Source organism: Dermochelys coriacea, chromosome 25, assembly GCF_009764565.3.
Source record: "Dermochelys coriacea isolate rDerCor1 chromosome 25, rDerCor1.pri.v4, whole genome shotgun sequence".
In the NCBI taxonomy this organism is placed as follows: domain Eukaryota; kingdom Metazoa; phylum Chordata; order Testudines; family Dermochelyidae; genus Dermochelys; species Dermochelys coriacea.
The window spans coordinates 15372243-15391391 of NC_050092.1; the positions used below are offsets into that span (position 1 = coordinate 15372243).

Below are 19149 nucleotides of genomic sequence, written 5' to 3' on the forward strand. Positions count from 1 at the left end.
GCTGGAGCTTGGCCTCTGAGACCAGCCCTCTGGCTGGGTTTCGGAGCCCGAACAGGAACGTCTGCATTTCAAGTTCTAGCCCTGTAGCATGAGCTTGCGCCAGCTGACTGGGGCTCTGAGACAGGTGCTGTCATGGGGTTTGTCTGTTTGATTGCAGTATAGACATACCCTAAGAGCCTAGGAGGTCAGACATGTGGACTGAGGAGTGTGGAGAGTCTTCTAGGCTGAACAGCAATAACTGCCACTCGCTTCAAGTCTAGACGCAGGGAACTGGCATAAGGGAAAAATTTCAAAAACACATCTTACTTAAAACTTGGCTTCTTGTAAACTTTCCAAGGGCTTTGCCCTCTCCGCAGGCAAGTTTGCTAATTATTTATTTATTTAAACAAAAAGATTTTCCTATCCTGGCCCATCTGCTCCTCTTGCGGATCCTCCAGTGAAGCCGCTGTGCTGAATTTATTACAGTCATAGTTATTTCTACAACAGGCTGTGATATCATAAGCAAGGGACCATGCCAGGATCCGATCAAAGGGGAAGCTAGGGCTTAAGGGAACAATTTCATCAGAGAAGGAATCGCAGCTCCATGTTCTTCTCATAATGAAAGCCCCTCTTTAAAGAGATTAGTTTTTCTCTGAAATAACCTTGCCTTAAAAATCCTAAATAAACCAGGGATGGAAAATCCTGCCCAGAAATGCCAGCATCAGAAAAACTAGGAAAACCTCATCAGAAAAGCTGCTTCATGCATGGCAAACACACTCACACGTCCCTACCACCACGCACACGCACACACATAGGGAGTCATACTCTGGAAATAAGAGAAGTTCAAACACACACTCATGCATGCCTGGATGTGTCAGGCAGATTCTCATCTCAGTTACGCTGGTGTAAATCTGCAGTAACTAAACTGACGTCAGTGGAATGACTCAGATTTGCCCCTCTGTTACAGGGACTGGAGTCTGAAAGACTCCAGATTCAGTCCTGTGTGATAGAGATGAACTCCGGTGTGGGGTTTGTAAGAAGACAATGCTTGTGCTTACTTTGTTCTCCTCTCTCCGCTTTCTATGTGTGGTGTGTTCTTGTGGCTTTGGTGATGCTTCCCTGAAATGACTGAACAGAGGTGCACCTATCAAAGTGGGATAGTTTTTTTTGTTTCTCTTTTGCTTTTTGTAAAAGCGAGGCGTGTAATGACACCTCAGTTTCTGCTGCAATGTGTGAGCACCTTTAGTATGCATGGGGAAATTTGTCACCTTTTATCAGAAACGTGAGTGCCAGATGAGTTGTCAGCGATTTGCTCTGGGTCCGGGAGCTCTGTGAGACTTGGGAGGGTCACTCTGCAGAGCCAGTCACTGTGCCCGGAGTAAAGTCACCAAGCGCTGAGCCCTCCGTGCTGCTCCCCTCGGTTATGGTGCAGGAGCAACTGGACTGACCATGGCTTGGCTGCTGCTGCTGGCTGCACTAGCTCTGAGCGGTAAGTGGTTCTGTGGTGTACGGAGATCAGAGATCTTTAAAAGAGCCATCAGACAAGCGATGCTGGGTGATAATGAGGCTTCCCCTCCACAGACTCTCACTCTCACAGACCAGGGTTTTGGCAGTAAATCATTGCTGTTTTGGATTGGGGATTATTTCTAAAGCAACAGGGAGAGGGTCACGATTCCAATACAAGGGCTCAGTGCTGAGAACCTGCCCTGGGCAAAAGGGAGCAGGGTTCTCTTTAGGTCGAGTTCAGATTCCCCGTCAGGAAGTTCGGGCTGTTCTGCCACGGGCAGAAGTCCTTCTAGAGCAGCTTTTCCAGAACGAGTATGAAGCTGATTCAGCTGGGAGGAGATGAACCCTCCTTTTCAGGAGCCCATATTTTCTGGCCAATGTCTGTTACGTTTGGACTTGCATTGAAATTCCTGAAGTGGCGATATGTGGACAGGTTATTCCTAGGCTGCATGTCTCTAGTGCAGAGAGCTGAGCTGCGCTGGCAGCGTGACTGGTCGGGGGAAGCTGCAGTTCCTGAAGGCGATTAGCTCGCCTTACTCCTATCCCTGCTTTCCCCCTTCCTTTTTGTAGTCCTGAATACAAAACAGGCCCCTTTCATACAAACTATCCCCCCAAGTGCTTCCAGGGAGCCCCTTGGACCTTCTCCCCAGCTTCTCAAGCTGAAAATGGGGCAGCGGGGGCTTGGAGTACAAAGGCATCTGCCCTGAATCTCCCGACAATGGCACAGGCCCCCCCAGGGATGTCTCATTCATAGGGTCCTGGGGACACTCAAAGATGCTACAGTGCCAGGCCTGGCTCCTGGCTGGCGGAAAGCCTCTGATTCTTCACAATCATTTGCAGTGAGAAATGAGCTTCCAGTCCCCTGAGAGGCAGAGGGGGAGAGGGAGGAAAGGGCCTTTGCTCATCACCTAGCCTGTGAGTGCACCCAGCCTTATTGAGTCGGAGATGCCCAGCTGCCTGGATCCTATGGCACCCCTTATCCTAGAATTGTAGGACTAGAAGGGACCTCGAGAGGTCATCTAGTCCAGTTTCTGCCTTCAAGGCAGGACTAAGTATCTGGATCAACCCTGACAGGTGTTGGTCTAGCCTGCTCTTAAAAATCTCCAATGATGGAGATTTCACAACCTCCCTGGGAAATTTATTCCAGTGCTTAACCACCCTGACAGTTAAAAGAAAAGGAGTACTTGTGGCACCTTAGAGACTAACAAATTTATTTGAGCATAAGCTATAGCTCATGAAAGCTTATGCTCAAATAAATTTGTTAATCTCTAAGGTGCCACACGTACTCCTTTTCTTTTTGCGAATACAGACTAACACGGCTGGTACTCTGAAACCTGACAGTTAAGAAGTTTTTCCTAATGTCCAACCTTAACCTCCCTTGCTGCAATTTAACCCCATTGCTTCTTGTCCTATCCTCAGAGGTTAATAAGAACAATGTACCTCCCTCCTCCTTGTAATAACCTTTTATGTACTTGAAAACTGTTATGTCCCCTCTCAGTCTTCTCTTTTCCAGACTAAACAAACCATTTTTTGTTTCAATCTTCCCTCATAGATCATGTTTTCTAGACCTTTAATCATTTTTATTGCTCTTCTCTGGACTTCCTCCAGTTTGTCCACATCTTTCCTGAAATGTGGCACCCAGAACTGGACACAATACTCCAGTTGCGCTCTTATCAGCGCGGAGTAGAGCGGAAGAATTATTACTCATGTCTTGCTTACAACACTCCTGCTAATAGATCCCAGAATTATGTTTGCTTTTTTTGCAACAGTGTTACAGTGTCGAATCATATTTAGTTTGTGATCTACTATGATTCCTATTTCGCTCTACCCCAGTACTCCTTCCTAGGCAGTCATTTCCCATTTTGTATGTGTGCAACTGATTGTTCCTTCCTAAGTGGAGTACTTTGCATTTGTCCCTATTGACAGGTTTCAGAGTAGCAGCCGTGTTAGTCTGTATTCGCAAAAAGAAAAGGAGTACTTGTGGCACCTTAGAGACTAACAAATTTATTAGAGCATAAGCTTTCCTGTAGCTCACGAAAGCTTATGCTCTAATAAATTTGTTAGTCTCTAAGGTGCCACAAGTACTCCTTTTCTTTTTGTCCCTATTGAATTTCATCCTATTTACTTTAGACCATTTCTCCAGTTTGTCCAAATCATTTTGAATTTTAATCCTATCCTCCAAAGCACTTGCAACCCGCCCAGCTTATTATTGTTTGCAAACTTTATCAGTATACTCTCTATGCCATTATCTAAATCAGTGGCTCTCAAACTTTTTTACTGGTGACCTCTTTCAAATAGCAAGCCTCTGAGTGCGACCCCCCCCTTATAAATTAAGAACACTTTTTAATATATTTAACACCATTATAAATGCTGGAGGCAAAGTGGGGTTTGGGGTGGAGGTTGACAGCTCGTGACCCCCCATATAATAACCTCGTGACCCCATGAGGGGTCCCGACCCCCACTTTGAGAACCCCTGATCTAAATCATTGATGAAGATATTGAACAGTCCCCCTCCACCCCACCCCCCACTGTTCCTCAAATGTTCTTGTTAACTGCTGGAAATGGCCTACCTTGCTTGTCACCATGAAAGATTTTCCTCCCCCCCCCCCCCCCGCTGCTGGTGATGGCTCATCTTAAGTGATCACTTTCCTTACAGTACTTGTGGCACCTTAGAGACTAACAAATTTATTAGAGCATCAGCTTTCGTGAGCTACAGCTCACTTCATCGGATGCATTTGGTGGAAAAAACAGAGGAGAGATTTAGATACACACACAGAGAACATGAAACAATGGATTTATCATACACACTGTAAGGAGAGTGATCACTTAAGATAAGCCATCACCAGCAGCAGGGGGGGGAAAGGAGGAAAACCTTTCATGGTGACAAGCAAGGTTGGCTATTTCCAGCAGTTAACAAGAATATCAGAGGAACAGTGGGGGGTGGGGTGGGGTGAGGGGGAGAAATACCATGGGGAAATACAGGTTTCAGAGTAGCAGCCCTATTAGTCTGTATTCGCAAAAAGAAAAGGAGTACTTGTGGCACCTTAGAGACTAACAAATTTATTAGAGCATAAGCTTTCGTGAGCTACAGCTCACTTCATCCGATGAAAAGCTTATGCTCTCATAAATTTGTTAGTCTCTAAGGTGCCACAAGTACTCCTTTTCTTCATGGGGAAATAGTTTTACTTTGTGTAATGACTCATCCATTCCCAGTCTCTATTCAAGCCTAAGTTAATTGTATCCAGTTTGCAAATTAATTCCAATTCAGCAGTCTCTCGTTGGAGTGTTTTTGAAGCTTTTTTGTTGAAGGATAGCCACTTCATCGGATGCAGTGAGCTGTAGCTCACGAAAGCTTATGCTCTAATAAATTTGTTAGTCTCTAAGGTGCCACAAGTACTCCTTTTCTTTTTGCAAATACAGACTAACACGACTGCTACTCTGAAACTTGAACAGAACTGGGAACCCTGCGGGACCTCACTCAATATGCCCTTCCAGCGTGACTATGAACCACTGTCTGGGAACGGTTTTCCAGCCAGTTATGCACCCACTATATAGTAGCTGCATTTAGGTTATATTTCACTAGTTTTTTTATGAGAAGGTCATGCGAGACAGTATCAAAAGACTTACTAAAGTCAAGATATACCACATCTACCGCTTCCACCCTATTCACAAGGCTTATTACAGCTACTGGCCTTTTTTACACAACTTGCCTGATAATATTACAAAAGCAATAAGAACAAACAAAATTGCATTGTATGTTACAAATGAAAATTATCCCTCCAAAAACCAGGCTATCCCAATGAGACACCTGGGGAGTTGTGGCCCCGTAAGTTATAGGGGCTGTAGCTACTTAGTGCCTTTCAGACAGAGGTGATTTTCCTCTGGGGATCTGATGCACTCACCACCACTTTGAGCAGAAGGAAATAGAAGCCTTGCAAGTGAGCCGTATAAACCACACATATTCTTCTCCCCTCCCACACACCTCATGCAAACACAAATGTCACATAGACCTTATCTTTGACTCCACATGCAAACAGAATCTCTCTCTCACCTCCCCAATCTCTCCCTCTGCCCCATACAAACTCATCCACTCATGCACAGCCCGCACGTCTTCTTTAGGGCACACAGACACACCAGTCACAGTCCCTCATACACACACACACACACACTCTCTCTCTCTCTCTCTCTCTCTCTCTCTCCCCCACATACACCCTTGAACATACCCCTGCACAGACAGACACACCTGCAGTTTGGAAGCATCAAACCCTTCTTTCCCTTCCTGCAGAGAAGGGCAGATCTGCTGTGGACCTGGGGGGCTCGCTTCATTTCAGCCTGTGGCTAATGGAGACGGGGTTAGATGGGGTGAGGAGCAGGCTTCCCACAGAGCCCCCAGATGATCCCATAGTCTTTCTTGCACTGGGGGGGGAAAACACATATCTCTGAAGGCTTGAAAACCCCGAAGACGGACAAAGAAGCAGAGGTAAGTGCTTGCCCCGGGGGCCACTGCAGCATGTGCTGCGAGCAGAGGAAGGCGGCATGCTGCAGATGCTCAGCCCTGTGCTAGGGTTTAGCCCATTACCATGATCAGGCAGCCCAAGGCTAGAACCACAGGCCAGGTCTGGAAAGGTGTCAGGCTTGTGCTCTCTCTTTGACATAGGCACAGCCCATTGTTGTGTGGGGCAGTTCCTATGGATCCTGGTAACGTTCTGCCCTGGACCTTGAATCCAGCTCCAGGGGGCAGGGTTACTGGGCAGGGAGTGAAAACCTGTAGCCCATTGTGTGGGCAGGTGGAAAGAAAAACAACCTGTGGCAAACCCCCGAGTTTCTGTAGCCTAAATTGCTCTGTACAGACACTGGCACCAGCCTCCTGCTAATCCCTACACACACTGCACCTCTGCTAAGCAAATCGAACAGGAAAGAACAACTGCTTCTTTGTGTGCCGCAGGCTCTGCTGAGGATCCTGATTTGGTTTGCTACAGGAACTGCACCCAATGCAATTTCATCTGCACTTGGAGAGCTAAGGCCACATCAGAAAATGTCACCTATAGTCTTAAATTTTGGTGAGTCGGAAGCCCCAACAGTGGGACCAAGTGAGTGGGAAGGATTGTGCTGTGATGGCATTGTCTGCCTACTATGGTAATGGGAACAATAGAGATGGATGGGTAGATCAAGCGAATAAAACCCACCTGCATCATGCACCAGGGAGTGGGTGGTGGTGATGGAGGATTCATGGCACATCTCAAAGCCCACAAAACTAACTCACTAGTACTTTTTTGGGATGTCAGGTAATGTATGCATAAAGATGCTGGGGAGAAGGATGATGGATAGAAGGCAGGGAAGGTGACAGGGGATGGAAAGACAGAAATCCACAGGAGGGGAGGGTAAGTGGAATGCCAGGGAAGGTGACTGGGTAGGTAGAATCTGGACAGGGAGGTGGGGAACTTAGCATTCATCCATCTCCCTAAATTCTCTGCCAGGACCCCATACAAAGGCATTAGAAACAAGCAAGAGTCCTGCGCAGAACCCTGCAGACAGTTTGTACGTGTGGATGGTGAAGACATTTGAATTCCAGGCGGCCTGACCACACGCCAAAGGAATAAGACTCAGCTCTGGGGCTGCAGAGTGTGTGCGTTAGGTGCCAGCAGCAGGAAGAGCAAGGGGCAAAAGCAGTAGGGAAGAAGATTGGCTCACTCCCTTTCATCACCGCTGGCCATGTTGCCCTGAGCTGTGCCTGACACAGCTGGGGCAGGCCTCATTCAGACACACTCAGGATCTAGCCTGGTTAGAGTAAGGCATCCTCTGTAGATTCAGCAGCAAATGAGCCTTTGCCAAGAGCAGGGGGTTCCAGCTTTCCTCTCATTCACGGTCCCTGGGAAAGGCTGGCTAGAGCAACACAAGGTCTGTGTAATAATGGGTAGGCCGGGGTGGATGGGCAGCAGTGGCACACTGGTACTGCATCACAGGCAAGCTACAGTCAATAACGGACACACCCTGGCACTGCAGCAACCAGTTTTTTTCCTTCCGTAGTTATCACAGCTCCTATCCCTGCAAGGAATTCAAGACGGAGTCCTCCACTAGCTGGAGCTTTCCTTATCGGAAATTGCGGGTCCTACAGAACTCCACTGCCTGGGTGGAATCCCACAGTGGAGGCAGAGTTGAAAGGACCCAGAACATCACTTTGCAACTGGAGAATGCCAGTAAGAATCCCTCTGAAGTGTGCTTTCTTCGTAGCACTGGCCCTTGCTGGGACGGGGGCCAACACCACCTCCCTTGCTGCTGCAGCTGGGTTCGCAGGGGGCCTCATGAGCCTCCTTAGGAAGCAAACAGCTGCTTTCCTGTGATGCAAAATCTACAGCTTGTGAAAGCAGCTGGACTGACAGGCCTGGAACCTGCATCCTCGTCCTGCCCACAGGACGACAGTGGCAGGGGAGGCTCCACATGTTACCCCCCCACCGTGTGTCCCAGCTCTGCCCCAGATGGGGTTAGCAGAAGAGGGGAGCTCAGTTTCCATAGCCATTGAGCCCTGCGCCTTTCTCCTGGGTCTGCCAATGTGGCAGCAGCTGGCACCTGTGCTGGTGTTTTCTGTGATGTGGACACCACTGTGTTTGTGTGTGCATGCATGTGCATATACATATTTGCGTGTATGTGCACACACACGATCTGTTTCCGAGGTTCCCTTTGCCCTGTTGAAATCACACACCACCTCCACACATCTGCGCCACCTGCTACGAGCCCCAATGACTCCTATTGTCACATTGTAATTCCAGTCAAATTGGATCCGCTACTGCCTCATCGAATAACATTCTCTAGATCCAGTGGTACTCTAACGCTGGCACTGCAACAGCTAGATAACTGGACTGTCAGATACGAACCGTTACGAAGGGAAGCTCGGTACAGACGGATGAAGGACACCGAATGGACGCAGGTGGGTTGAACAGACACAGTGACCAGCACTCAGAAAAGTGAAGTCCCAAGGGGCAGGGATGCTAAGGCGGGTGACCCCAGCTCTGCTCAGGCTCACTATTTCTCCTCCCAGTAATCCCACAGCGAGGATGCTGGTTGTGGAAGCTGATGATCATTAATTGTCATTACCATTGTAAGCACGTCTCATGCACCCACTGCCTGAGCAGCTCAGTGCCCTGGTGACGTATTTCCCACAGCCCAGCTGCTCCTTCCATCTGTTTCGTTGTATAATAAAAAGTCTCCCCTTCTTTACCAGGGATGGATTATGCTGTCACCCGTGACAGGATTTGGGGCTTGTTTGCAGGGATTAGATAGGAGGAAAAACCCAGATAATAATCATAAAATCCTGCAGTTTGTTTCCAATGAAGTCGTTCTCAGACACTTCAAAGATGTGAAACAAATTGCCCCTTTGTTGCACTGGCCAACAGCACCCAGGCTCTAGCACCCCATACCAGTGCTAGGAGGGTGAGGTTAGTGAGGGCCTGAGAGGCCAGTTAGTCTTTCGGCCTCACCTGAGCGGGAGGGCCAGGGTTAACAGAGTGAGACCCAGCACTGGAGAGCCAAGCAGCTGAGAGCAGAAAGGGGCTGCTGGGGAAGGAGGCTGCAGACGATCCCTGGGATGAGGGAAGTGTCAGGAACAAGGAGAGACTCCAAGGGCAGAGTAAGCCCAGAGATCCTGCCCTGGAGTAAAGACTCTGGCAAGAGGCATGGCAGGGGTGAAGTAGCAACAGGGAGTAGAGGAAGCTCCAGTGGCAAGCCCAGAAACAGGCAAGGAGAGAGAGAGGCTGGGCTGGAAGGAGCCCAGGAAAACAGCAACAAGGACTGGGACTGAGCAGACCTGATTGCTGGTTGCGGGGTCCCTGGGCTTGAACTGATATAGAAGGTGGGCCCGGGTTCCCCTGCCAGCCACTGGTGTCATGGCATACAGGCCTCAACCGGGGCTGAACGCCATCTGGAGATAGCATTGGAGAGTTGTCCTGTTGGGCTTTGTAATCCCGGAAGAGGTGGATTAAACAGTGACCAGGCCAGAGGGCCAGAACTTGGATGCTTACTCCCAAGTTCTCATTTTTTAGCACTGCAATCCGCACTGTTCTGGGATGGAGCAGGTGCCTCGATCCTTCACGCAGAGCAATGAAGCCGCAGGAGTTGCTCCTGCTGAGAAAGTGCCAGCTTTGCCCTGACGGTCTCAGGCTCTCTCTCTCCTGCTGTATTTGTTTTGCAGAAAACTCCTTGCATGAGGATCATAAGAGGTGGGCTCCCCACCACCAAAGCACTTTACAAGAACATGTGAATGGCCACACTGGGTCAGACCAATGGTCTTCCTGGCCCAGTGTCCTGTCCTCCAACAGTGGCCAGTGCCAGATGTGTCAGAGGGAGTGAACAGAACACGTCAGTTATCGAATATCCATCCCGTCGCCCACTCCCAGCGTCTGGCAGTCAGAGGTTTAGGGACACCCAGATCACGGGGTGGTGTCCCTGACTATCTTGGCTAATAGCCATTGCTGGACCTGTCCTCCATGAATTCATCTAATTCTTTTTTGAACCCAGTTATATTTTTGGCCTTCACAACATCCACAGGGTGACTGGGTGCTGTGTGAAGAAATACTGCCTTTGAATAAGCCTTGTCCGGTTTGCTTTTAGGTGGAGTGTCAGACACGAGGTGAATACAAGGGTAACAACATAACAGGTCAGCTTATTATACAGTATCCTCATAGATACACAGTCAATGCCACTTGAAGCTCTTGATCCCAGCACAATGAGAAAAACACCTGCTGGGAAGGCCTGGGGACTCTCCCTGCACCTTCTGCCCAAGAGTTCCTCTCAATAATCACTGCACGTTCCAAGGAGAGGGACGCTGAGAGGGCTCAAGTCAACTCCCCTATTGCCCAGCTCTGATTTATGTATGAACCAGATTTGTACGGCTGCTCACAGCCTATAAACCCTTGCGCTGAGTCCCCACGTCCCACAAAGACCCCCTCGGAAGCACCCGGGGAATGGATACACCGGCTTGTGCTGCCTCGAAGGTACAGAAACGGGAGTGAGTGTTGTTAGAGGAAAGCGGTGGCAAAACCTCTGTTCTGTAAAACACGCTGCAGCTGGGGAGAGTGCTTCCTCTCTCCACCCTCTGCTCCTTTCCAGGCACTCAGAATTACAGCTGCTGATCAAATCCATGCACTGCCGGTCACTCAAACACCCACCTGCTCCTTAACTCTCTTGCTGGGAGGCAATTTCTCATCTGACAGGAATGTGGCCATTAGCACTGAGTAAGAGTAGTGTCCCATGGATTCTGTTCTGATGCTCATGGGACCCAAGCCCCTCTGACCCCACAGGACCAGGCTCCCCGAAACTGACTCCAGCTAGCCAGAAGGGCATGGTGCCCATATGAAGCTGAAAACTCCTGCTGGATTCTGTCACTCAGTCCCTGCTGTCTTGGTTTGCTTTAGCGATATGCAGCTTGGAAACAGCAGCAGCCTGCGAAATCCAGATTCGTCACAGAACGGCCCATTGGAGCAGCTACTGGAGCGACTGGAGCAAATCCATCTTTGTTCCTGAGGGTGCGAGATTCCACATGGTTCACTCTGGGCTGAATGGCTTAGAAGAGAGACTGCCTTGGGGGATGGGGGGAAAGTGAAGTCAGGCAAGAAGTGGCATCAGAAGGGAGGAAAGCCAGAGGGCAGGACTTTGCAGAGAGAAACAAACAGGTGGCCAGAATTCCCTGCTGTCGTTCCAGAAATTCCAGAGGTGAATTACACGGTGGGGAGACTTGGGAGGAACGGGCAGAGAAACATGACGTTCCATTGGCAGGTAATGTAGTGTGTGGATGGGGCACAGCTCCACCACCAGACACACGCCATCAGCTCCGGGGACCCTGTCACAATGTAGTTCCAGGGCGCAGCGTGAATGGGGTCTCAACTCTCCTGTGACAGGGCTAGCCCCGGACCCTCTTGTCCAATCAGGATGCAAGCCGTAGGGCCAACATCCTCCCTAATTCAGAGCCCAGATGGGTCTGTAATGTGTTCAGTCTGGTGGTGGTTACAGCCGCAATAATACAGCAGCTGCAACAGCAGCTTCCTGGCCACTGCATGAAGTCTGTAAACAAGCCCAGACTGCATGACCATTTACACAAGGCTCCTTAATTCTGCCCAAGTTACACACACACACACACACACACACAGCTTCAGGGGAGCCAGGATCTTGTCACTTAGTGTCACCCTTCCAAACCCCTGTCAGGAAGCCCGTGAGGAGCAGTGGAAAGTCAATTACACACTAGCTGTCTACATGCCAGTGTGCAGGTGCACAGCGCTGAAGAAGGAGGTTCCTGAAAAGGACGAGACAATGCTGATCTTGGCTCTCTCTGGGGCAGAGTATCACGTTTCTATGAGCGCATCTAACCCAGCAGGGAGAGGTCCTGTGCAAACGTATCACATTCCTCCAGAACATCGCACAGGTACAGAGACCTCAGCTTCCCCTCCATGCCTCAGACCAGCGGTCCCTCCAAACAGCCACTACCCTAACAAGCCTCCTGAAAGAGCCAGACCCATCCACTGCTGGCCCTGCTGCTGTGGCCTCAGACAGGGACTGAAGACAGAGCATTGAGTTCCATGGCATAGCGACTCACGGCCATTTCCCTGGGTTATTTCCCTCTTTGGGATTTTAACAAACTGCATCCCCCAAGCTCTCAATGTTGCAAGGCCTCTGCAAAGGAGGACAAGAGCCCACATCTCCCTCTCTGGGCAACTGCAGGATCAGGGCTTTGGGTAAATGGCGAACAGAAAACTAGACCGTGCCCCTGCCCCAGTGCTGCCTGCCCCAGATGCTGTGAATATGGTGCCATGTCTTCATGCCATTGGTGCCGTGTTTCTGCTGAAATATCTCCTTGTATTTCCTCCCAGAAATGAACTTTCTGAATGTCAGCTCGGATGGCAGCAATGTGACAGTGCAGTGGGCAGCAAAGACCAATGGGACCTTCTACTGCTTTGAGAAGCAACCCCTGGAAGAGCCCCAGGAGGACCATGAGGAATGCATCTGCAAACAATTCTTTGAAAAGGACAGCTCTGTGAATATAGGTAACAAGGACAAAACCCACCCCTTTAACATATCTTTCTTCGGCCTCCCTCTCCCAGCACCCCTCCCTACTGGGACCCTCCTTCTCTGCCAGTTGTTTGGAAACTAAATGCCCATTGGTAACAGCCGGCTTTATCCAAACTCACTGCAGTCAGCGTGAATCTTTGCATCAATTTCAATGGTCCAAAGTCAGGAAGAGTCAGTGTGAGGCAAGTGCACGGTACCATCTGGTGCCAAAGCCATCCATGCTTTCCAAGTTCAATTTATAGATGAGTCCAGCTGTCATTTGGGACCTGTGCATGTTTTGGCCTCTCACAAGGTTCCTTTACTTATGCTGGAAACTCACGTGACTTGGCGAAGCCGGGAAATCAGCTGAGATATGCAGCTGGCCTCACTTTCTCAGTGCCTGCTAAGGCCCAGCCCAGGCCCTCACCTTGGGACCAGGTAGTGCGGACAGAACGGTCTCTCTCATCCCCTTATCTGAGGCGGCGTGTGGGGACGTTTGATGACGTCTCCTGGTTTTATGCTCCAGGGACAGTGAAACCCAGGAAGTGTTACAGAATTACCATTCATGGAGGGGGGCCAGAGAAGCACTGGACATTCGGTTCCATGTACCACTTTGCTACTAACAGTAAGTCTGCATATGGTGTGTTTCCACTGGGGAAGGGCAAGACCCACTAAACTTGCTTTTATCACACAAGTGCTGGGCAGAGTGTGACTCACAGATGACCTGGAGTAGGCAGGGCGTGTGATCTCAGAAAAGAGGGGCTGATGGTGGTATGATTTCTTTTTAAATACATTGTTGCGGGGAGGGATTCTTTTCTCATGTTCTAAAAATTGGCCAGTTGCACGTAGTAATAACCCCTCCCAGAGCCAAAACACTCCTCCCTCCATGCAACCTTCTGCCCTCACCCAGGGAGCAAGAAATTATTCACCATGGCCCTGTGTGAAATGCGCTAGGCCCCTCAGAGAAACAAGCAAAGCCACAGTCCCTGCCCTGCAGAACGGACCATCTCAGTTTTACGTCACGCAATAAGTGCATGATGAGAACAGATGCAAGGAGAAGTCCTCCCCAGCCCTACACAAGGGGTCTTTCCCAAACCTGCATGGCTTGCAGGGTGGCTTTTCAGAGCACTGGTCTGTATTCGTGGGAAAGCAAGATGCCTGTATAATCCTCACTCTGCAGAGGCAGGAATTCTTTAGGGGCAGCCCTCTAAGGGTTCGGTTTGTGTTCAAGTAAAGGCTGAAGACTCACGTTGTCAGTTCTTATTTTCCCTAAAACCACTAGTTCATCGCTTGTGATCCAGTGAACTGAAGGTAGCAGGTTATGGGCCGACGAAATAAGCCGGGGTGAGAAGATCCATGGGTTCCTGGTCTGTTTTCTTGCTGTGAATCCATGTGCACTCAGCCAATTACTGCTTTTCTTTCCTACCTCTCCTTTCACAGCTTCTTTTGATGGGCCTATTCACATCCAGAACATCACAGCAAACTCTGCTTTCCTGCTATGGAAGCCGTCACCGCTCTCCCAATGCCCCGGCATTCTGAAGAAATACATTATCTGCTACACAAGTGAGCAGGACAACAGAACGGCATGTGAGTGTGAAACACTTGACTTTGCCTGTCTCCCTTCCAACGTCTTACTGACCCCAATGGGCTGCAGCATGTCCAGGCTCACAGGCAGGCAGTCCACATGACTGAGCGCGGCAGAAACCAGCCAGTGAGCGCACCTGATTCTTTGGTCTCCTGCTTCAGCTGCCTCTAGAATGGCCAGTGAGTCCATGTGCCAAATAGATCTTGGGACAGGAGTGCAGGAGGGCTTGGCAGAGGAGCAGAGAGAAGCTGACAGGGCGGGAAGAGAGATGGGAGGAAGGAACGGGGCTGATGGGCCCCTGTTCTGTAGGCGGCGGCTGTGGTAAGCAGTTTAAGAGCTGAAACTGGAACAAGCGGTTTCAGAAAGAAAGCAGAATTGGGAGGGGTTTCCATACTGCTGATAGCTCAACTAATCCATCATCATCTAATCAGATCAGGAAGCAAATTCCTCAGCGACCCACTACACCCTACAGGACCTGCAGCCCCGCACCTCCTACAAAGTTGGGATTCAGGCAGCCACAGCAGACAGAGATGGATCCTGCAGCCCCCAGCACCTGTTTAAGACCATGAAGCTCGGTAACATCCATTGGATCCTTCCCCCCATGTTGCTTGGCCCAGGGAGGGGAATGATGTGACTATGTTGCAGGAGCTGCTTGGAGGCTCAGATTCTCGGAAGAGGCTCTTTCTGCCCGCGGGAGTTTCTCTTCTCCCAGGGACTGGCATCTCTTTCTCTCCTGAAAGCAGAGTGATGCAGCTTTTGCAGAAGCCGAGGGCAAAGATGCTCACAAAAGCAAAGCCACAAAAAACAGAAAAGTCTGTGCTTCCCCCAAGGGTCCAACGATCAATGGGAAACATGTACTTCTATTTGTATTATGGCAGCTCCAAGAGGCCCCAGCAGAGCTCAGGGCCTGCTCTCTTAGACTCTGTACCAGCACACAGGGAAAGATCTTACAGTCTAAATAGGTAAGGCAGGAAGGGAGGATTACGATCCCGCTTTTACTGATGGGAGCTGAGGTGCAATGGTATAAAGGCCCAGCCTGCTGCCTGAACCACAAAACCATCTTTCCTGGAATGGCTGAAGCCCTGACCCCGTCCCTTGGCCTGGCCTGGCCTCCCCACAGCCTCCCTGACTGGAATATGCCATTACACGCCACAGGAGCGGCTAGACAGAGGCCAAGCCCTGTGTTAGTAAAAGACCTGCTGACACTCAGCCCGCATAGAAACAAGTCACCCCTCAGGAAAGGAACCCATGGCCTTGGCACTCCTTGGGAGTGGGCTGCTGGCACTCAGGCTGACCCCCACCCAGCTTGAGATCCAAGCTGCAGCCCGAGCTGCTATGTCCACAGTGCTATTTGTAGTTGGCCAGCTCAAGCCCCTGCTAGCCCCACTCTCTCCCCCAGGGCTCCTCACTTCCAACTGCAGTGTAGACATTCCCTAACTGGCTCCCTCAAACATAGGTGCCATTACCAGCAGAAACAAGGGACTATCACAGGACAACAACACACACCTCTATTGGGAAGGGTGGCATGCCAAGGAAACCAACCAGGACATCCAGGGATTGTGCTGGGGGAAGGGGACTATCCGCGTTCATGCCCACAGTGTGGCCACCTCAAGGCTCAAGCCATAGGCTGCTAGTCCCTTCACTGCAGTACATTGGGGTTGGTCCTACTTTGAACAGGGGGTTGGACTAGATACCTCCTGAGGTCCTTTCCCACTCTGAGATTCTATGATCCCTGCCTTCTTAGCTGGGAACGCATGTCAAGTGCTGCCAGCGGACACTGGGACCGGGGCAGGGTGGGGATGGTCACTGGTACAGAGCCCGCAGGTTCTCCCTGTCCCTTGTGATGCCGGTTCCAGGGGGCTCTAAGACAGAGCTGTGTTTCCTCCTAGGTCCCAACCCTGCAGAGTGGAAGCTCAACCTCAGGTACCTCAGTATTTTCCTAGGCGTCCCTATCCTGGCTACATTTTGCCACTTCAGCAAAAAGAGGTGAATGCGCTGACTTTGCCCTCCCATCGCTCCCATTCTCCCTGCCCTTTTGCTCTCCTGCACATTAACCAATCTCTGCCAACGTCCTCCAGGGCCAAGAAAGTGCTGTTCCCGCCTCTGCCCAACCCCATGGACAGCGAAGCAATCAAGTTCCCAGCTGAGGAGATGAGCCAGGTGAGTCTCTGACCCCGAACTCTTACCCCTGGGAAGAAGCTACAGGCCAGGAGGTCTGCTGGGGGAAGGAGATAAACTCATGGGATACAAGTCAGAACATTGTCTGAGGGAGAGCAAAGCTGCATGGGGAGCTGTGATCAAATCAGGCTTTCCAGCTCTCATGTAATTGCTGCAAAATGTGCCAATAAAATATTAATTTGAGCACACCTGACCCCCAAACCCTGCCCAAAAAGGGCTAATACGGAGGGAGGAAAACATCTGGGCCAGGTGCCATAGATATACAGACCCACAGTCAGCAGCAGGATTTGAAACTGGGTCCCTCAGCCCCAGAAACACAGGTTTCTTCCCACCCAAGTTCAGGAAGCGCTCTACAAGTAGCAGGCTCCTAGAGCCACTGTGGCCAGTAGCTAGAGGGAATCCGATCATAGGCCCTAATCCATTGTACTACACATATGACCTGTGTCCCAGCAGCATCAGGTTCCCAGCCTGGTGGCAGGCCCAGGAAGGGTCTGAGAGCTTGGAATAGTGTAGCTTCTTGCCCGAAATGCACCAGGGTCTGTTCTGCCTTCGGTACGTCGACACAATGGTTTGTACTCAGCACACAGATGACTGACACACACATGCCCCACATCAGGCTGTTTTGCACTGAATACCTGGTTTGTCATTTTCAGGTGAAGCCGCGACCAGGCTTTGTGGAGCCGTCAGAGAAAGTCAGCGGCACAGAACCGCTAGTGACCGAATTCATGTCAGACAAAGGGGAGCCTGACATGAACACAGAGACTCACTCGCTGCATCTCTACACCCAGACTGAAGAAACAGCAGAGATGTTACAGGCCAAGGAAGGGCAGGCAGGCTCTGAGAATGACCTGCCATTTGAGTACAGAAGGCAGGTGCTTCTGACCCCAGCGGAAGAGGAACAGGAAGAAGATGATTTCAGCGCATTTGCTGGTGTTTGTGGTCAGAATAACCTTGCCGAAGCAGGCACAGGCCCTTCTCAGCCCCACCCAGACGAGGGTGCTGCCATGGAGCTGACAGGGCTCTCTCGGCCTCTGGTACAGCTCTCCTTGCTGCTCTCAGACAAGCCTGTCATAATAAAGAATGGGGGCAGCTTTGACCTTTCACATGATAAGTGAGCTTATCATGAGGGTTCAGCTTGGGATAGCCTGGGAAGACAGAGCATTGCAGTGACAAGACACCGTGTGCTCGGGCCCATCTGGGCAGAGACCCATGGTGCAGGTCACAGGAGCCTCAGCAGGCCTTCTGAGAGCCTTCCGACCTCAGCCTTGCAGCACTGCTAGGTCTTTTTTCAGATTTCGTGTGTGAACTCTTTGCGGCAGGGACTGTCTTTTAATTTACACATGTCCCAGTCCCACAATAAAATACTGACTAGGAAGTATGAACTGTTCGAACATCCTCTACATTTTGATGTGCAAGAAAAGGTCCCACAGTCCAGCCACGGTCTCCTATTATTCCAGAGCCCACTTCCTTGTCTGAGATTCTGTACGGTGGCAATAACAGGTGGTCGGTTTTGCAGGCAGGAGTTTCCTTACAGAATGCTGAACAAAATCATTCCTGGATAAAGACTTTGGTCACTAAAATTGACAAGCTGGTTATAGATCCAAGTCTCTGTTCACCCACTAAGCACAGAACCACAAACACCCAATAATGCCAAATGAGGGGGTGGTTTTAGGATACAAAAATGAAGACTAGGATCAGCTAGAGACTAACAAACGTATCTTTCTTTCAGACTTGTTCTAGGATTTGAAGCCAAGGCTTTAGAGCGGAGGCTAGTTCACTCAATTGCTGTGCCAATGAACCCTGCAGGTTTAATACTATACAGCAGTAGTTTGTATAGAAGGAAGCATGGAGGCAGCTGTATGCCACATACAGTAATAAAAAGCAAATCCTCAACTCGGAGCTTATTCCATGGATGTAGGTCAGAGACTAGCTTTCATGTTTCAAGCTTAGGCTGTTGCAGGTAATTCATATCTTATTTAAGGCAAGGTTGAATCAGCATTGAGGGTTAACTTGTGGTTTGGCCTACATGATACATTTCTCGGAGACAATCTCAGTGCATGCTGAATGTTCAAACACATTTAGCAGCTCGGGAAAGTACAGGGAAAACCTGATGCTATCAGATGCTCAGCGACCTTCTTTGCACAAAAACATCAGTGGCATATGAATCAGGCTTAGTGGGCACCCAGCCACCTGAGACACAGTTGCGGAGCTGCCTTGTCCCTCACCCTGCAAAGATACCAGCTGCCTAAAAAGGTGAATCTGGTCCCAATGCCACTGGTTAATGCATGTGCAGAGCTGCTCAGCTCCTACAGTACCAATAATCACTGTACTCCAAAGTGCTCGGAATTTGTAGGGTGAATTTATTATTAATAAATCATTAATGTGCCAGATTTTAGCGAATCTCTTTTTGCCTATCTTCCTCATTCACCCCTGCCATAAATTACATTTAACACCCCACACAGAGTAAAATAGATAGCTCTCCCCAAAAAAACAACAAAATCCAACTACAACAAATATTGTGGTACTAACAGTGTGCAAACAAACAATCATTCTGCTTGCATGTTGCATCCCTTTCTCCCCCACTTGCTCTGTTTAGTTAGATGGAAAACTGTTCAGGGCAGGGACTGTCTCCTACTCCTTGTTTGTACAGTGCTCAGATCTCGACTGGGCCTCTGGGTGCTACCGGAATACAGACAAACAACAAGCAAACGTGTTAGGAATGGGATTGTGTCCCGAGAATCCATGTGTGATCCCAGCAGCCCCTAGCACTGCCTGGAGTCCGTCCACGGGGTGCTGCGAGCGCAAGTGTGGCTTTGCTCCAGTCTCATCGGAATTCCCATAAACAAGGGCTTTGCTAGAAAGAACCA

The 19149-nt window shown here is 49.9% G+C and overlaps 1 protein-coding gene across 1 annotated transcript; it reads left to right on the forward strand.

Annotated features, from left to right (window-relative positions):
- Nucleotides 1–974: 974 nt before the first annotated feature.
- IL12RB1 (interleukin 12 receptor subunit beta 1) lies at nt 975–17908 on the forward strand. The gene is made up of 15 exons (XM_038384064.2): nt 975–1468; nt 6431–6545; nt 7513–7682; nt 8253–8410; nt 10090–10135; nt 10893–11003; nt 11180–11253; nt 11680–11896; nt 12342–12515; nt 13046–13144; nt 13960–14106; nt 14536–14679; nt 15994–16090; nt 16183–16264; nt 16936–17908. Exons 1-15 carry the CDS (start codon nt 1429–1431, stop codon nt 17395–17397), a joined length of 2136 nt encoding a protein of 711 aa, XP_038239992.1. The 5' UTR covers nt 975–1428; the 3' UTR covers nt 17398–17908.
- Nucleotides 17909–19149: the final 1241 nt, after the last annotated feature.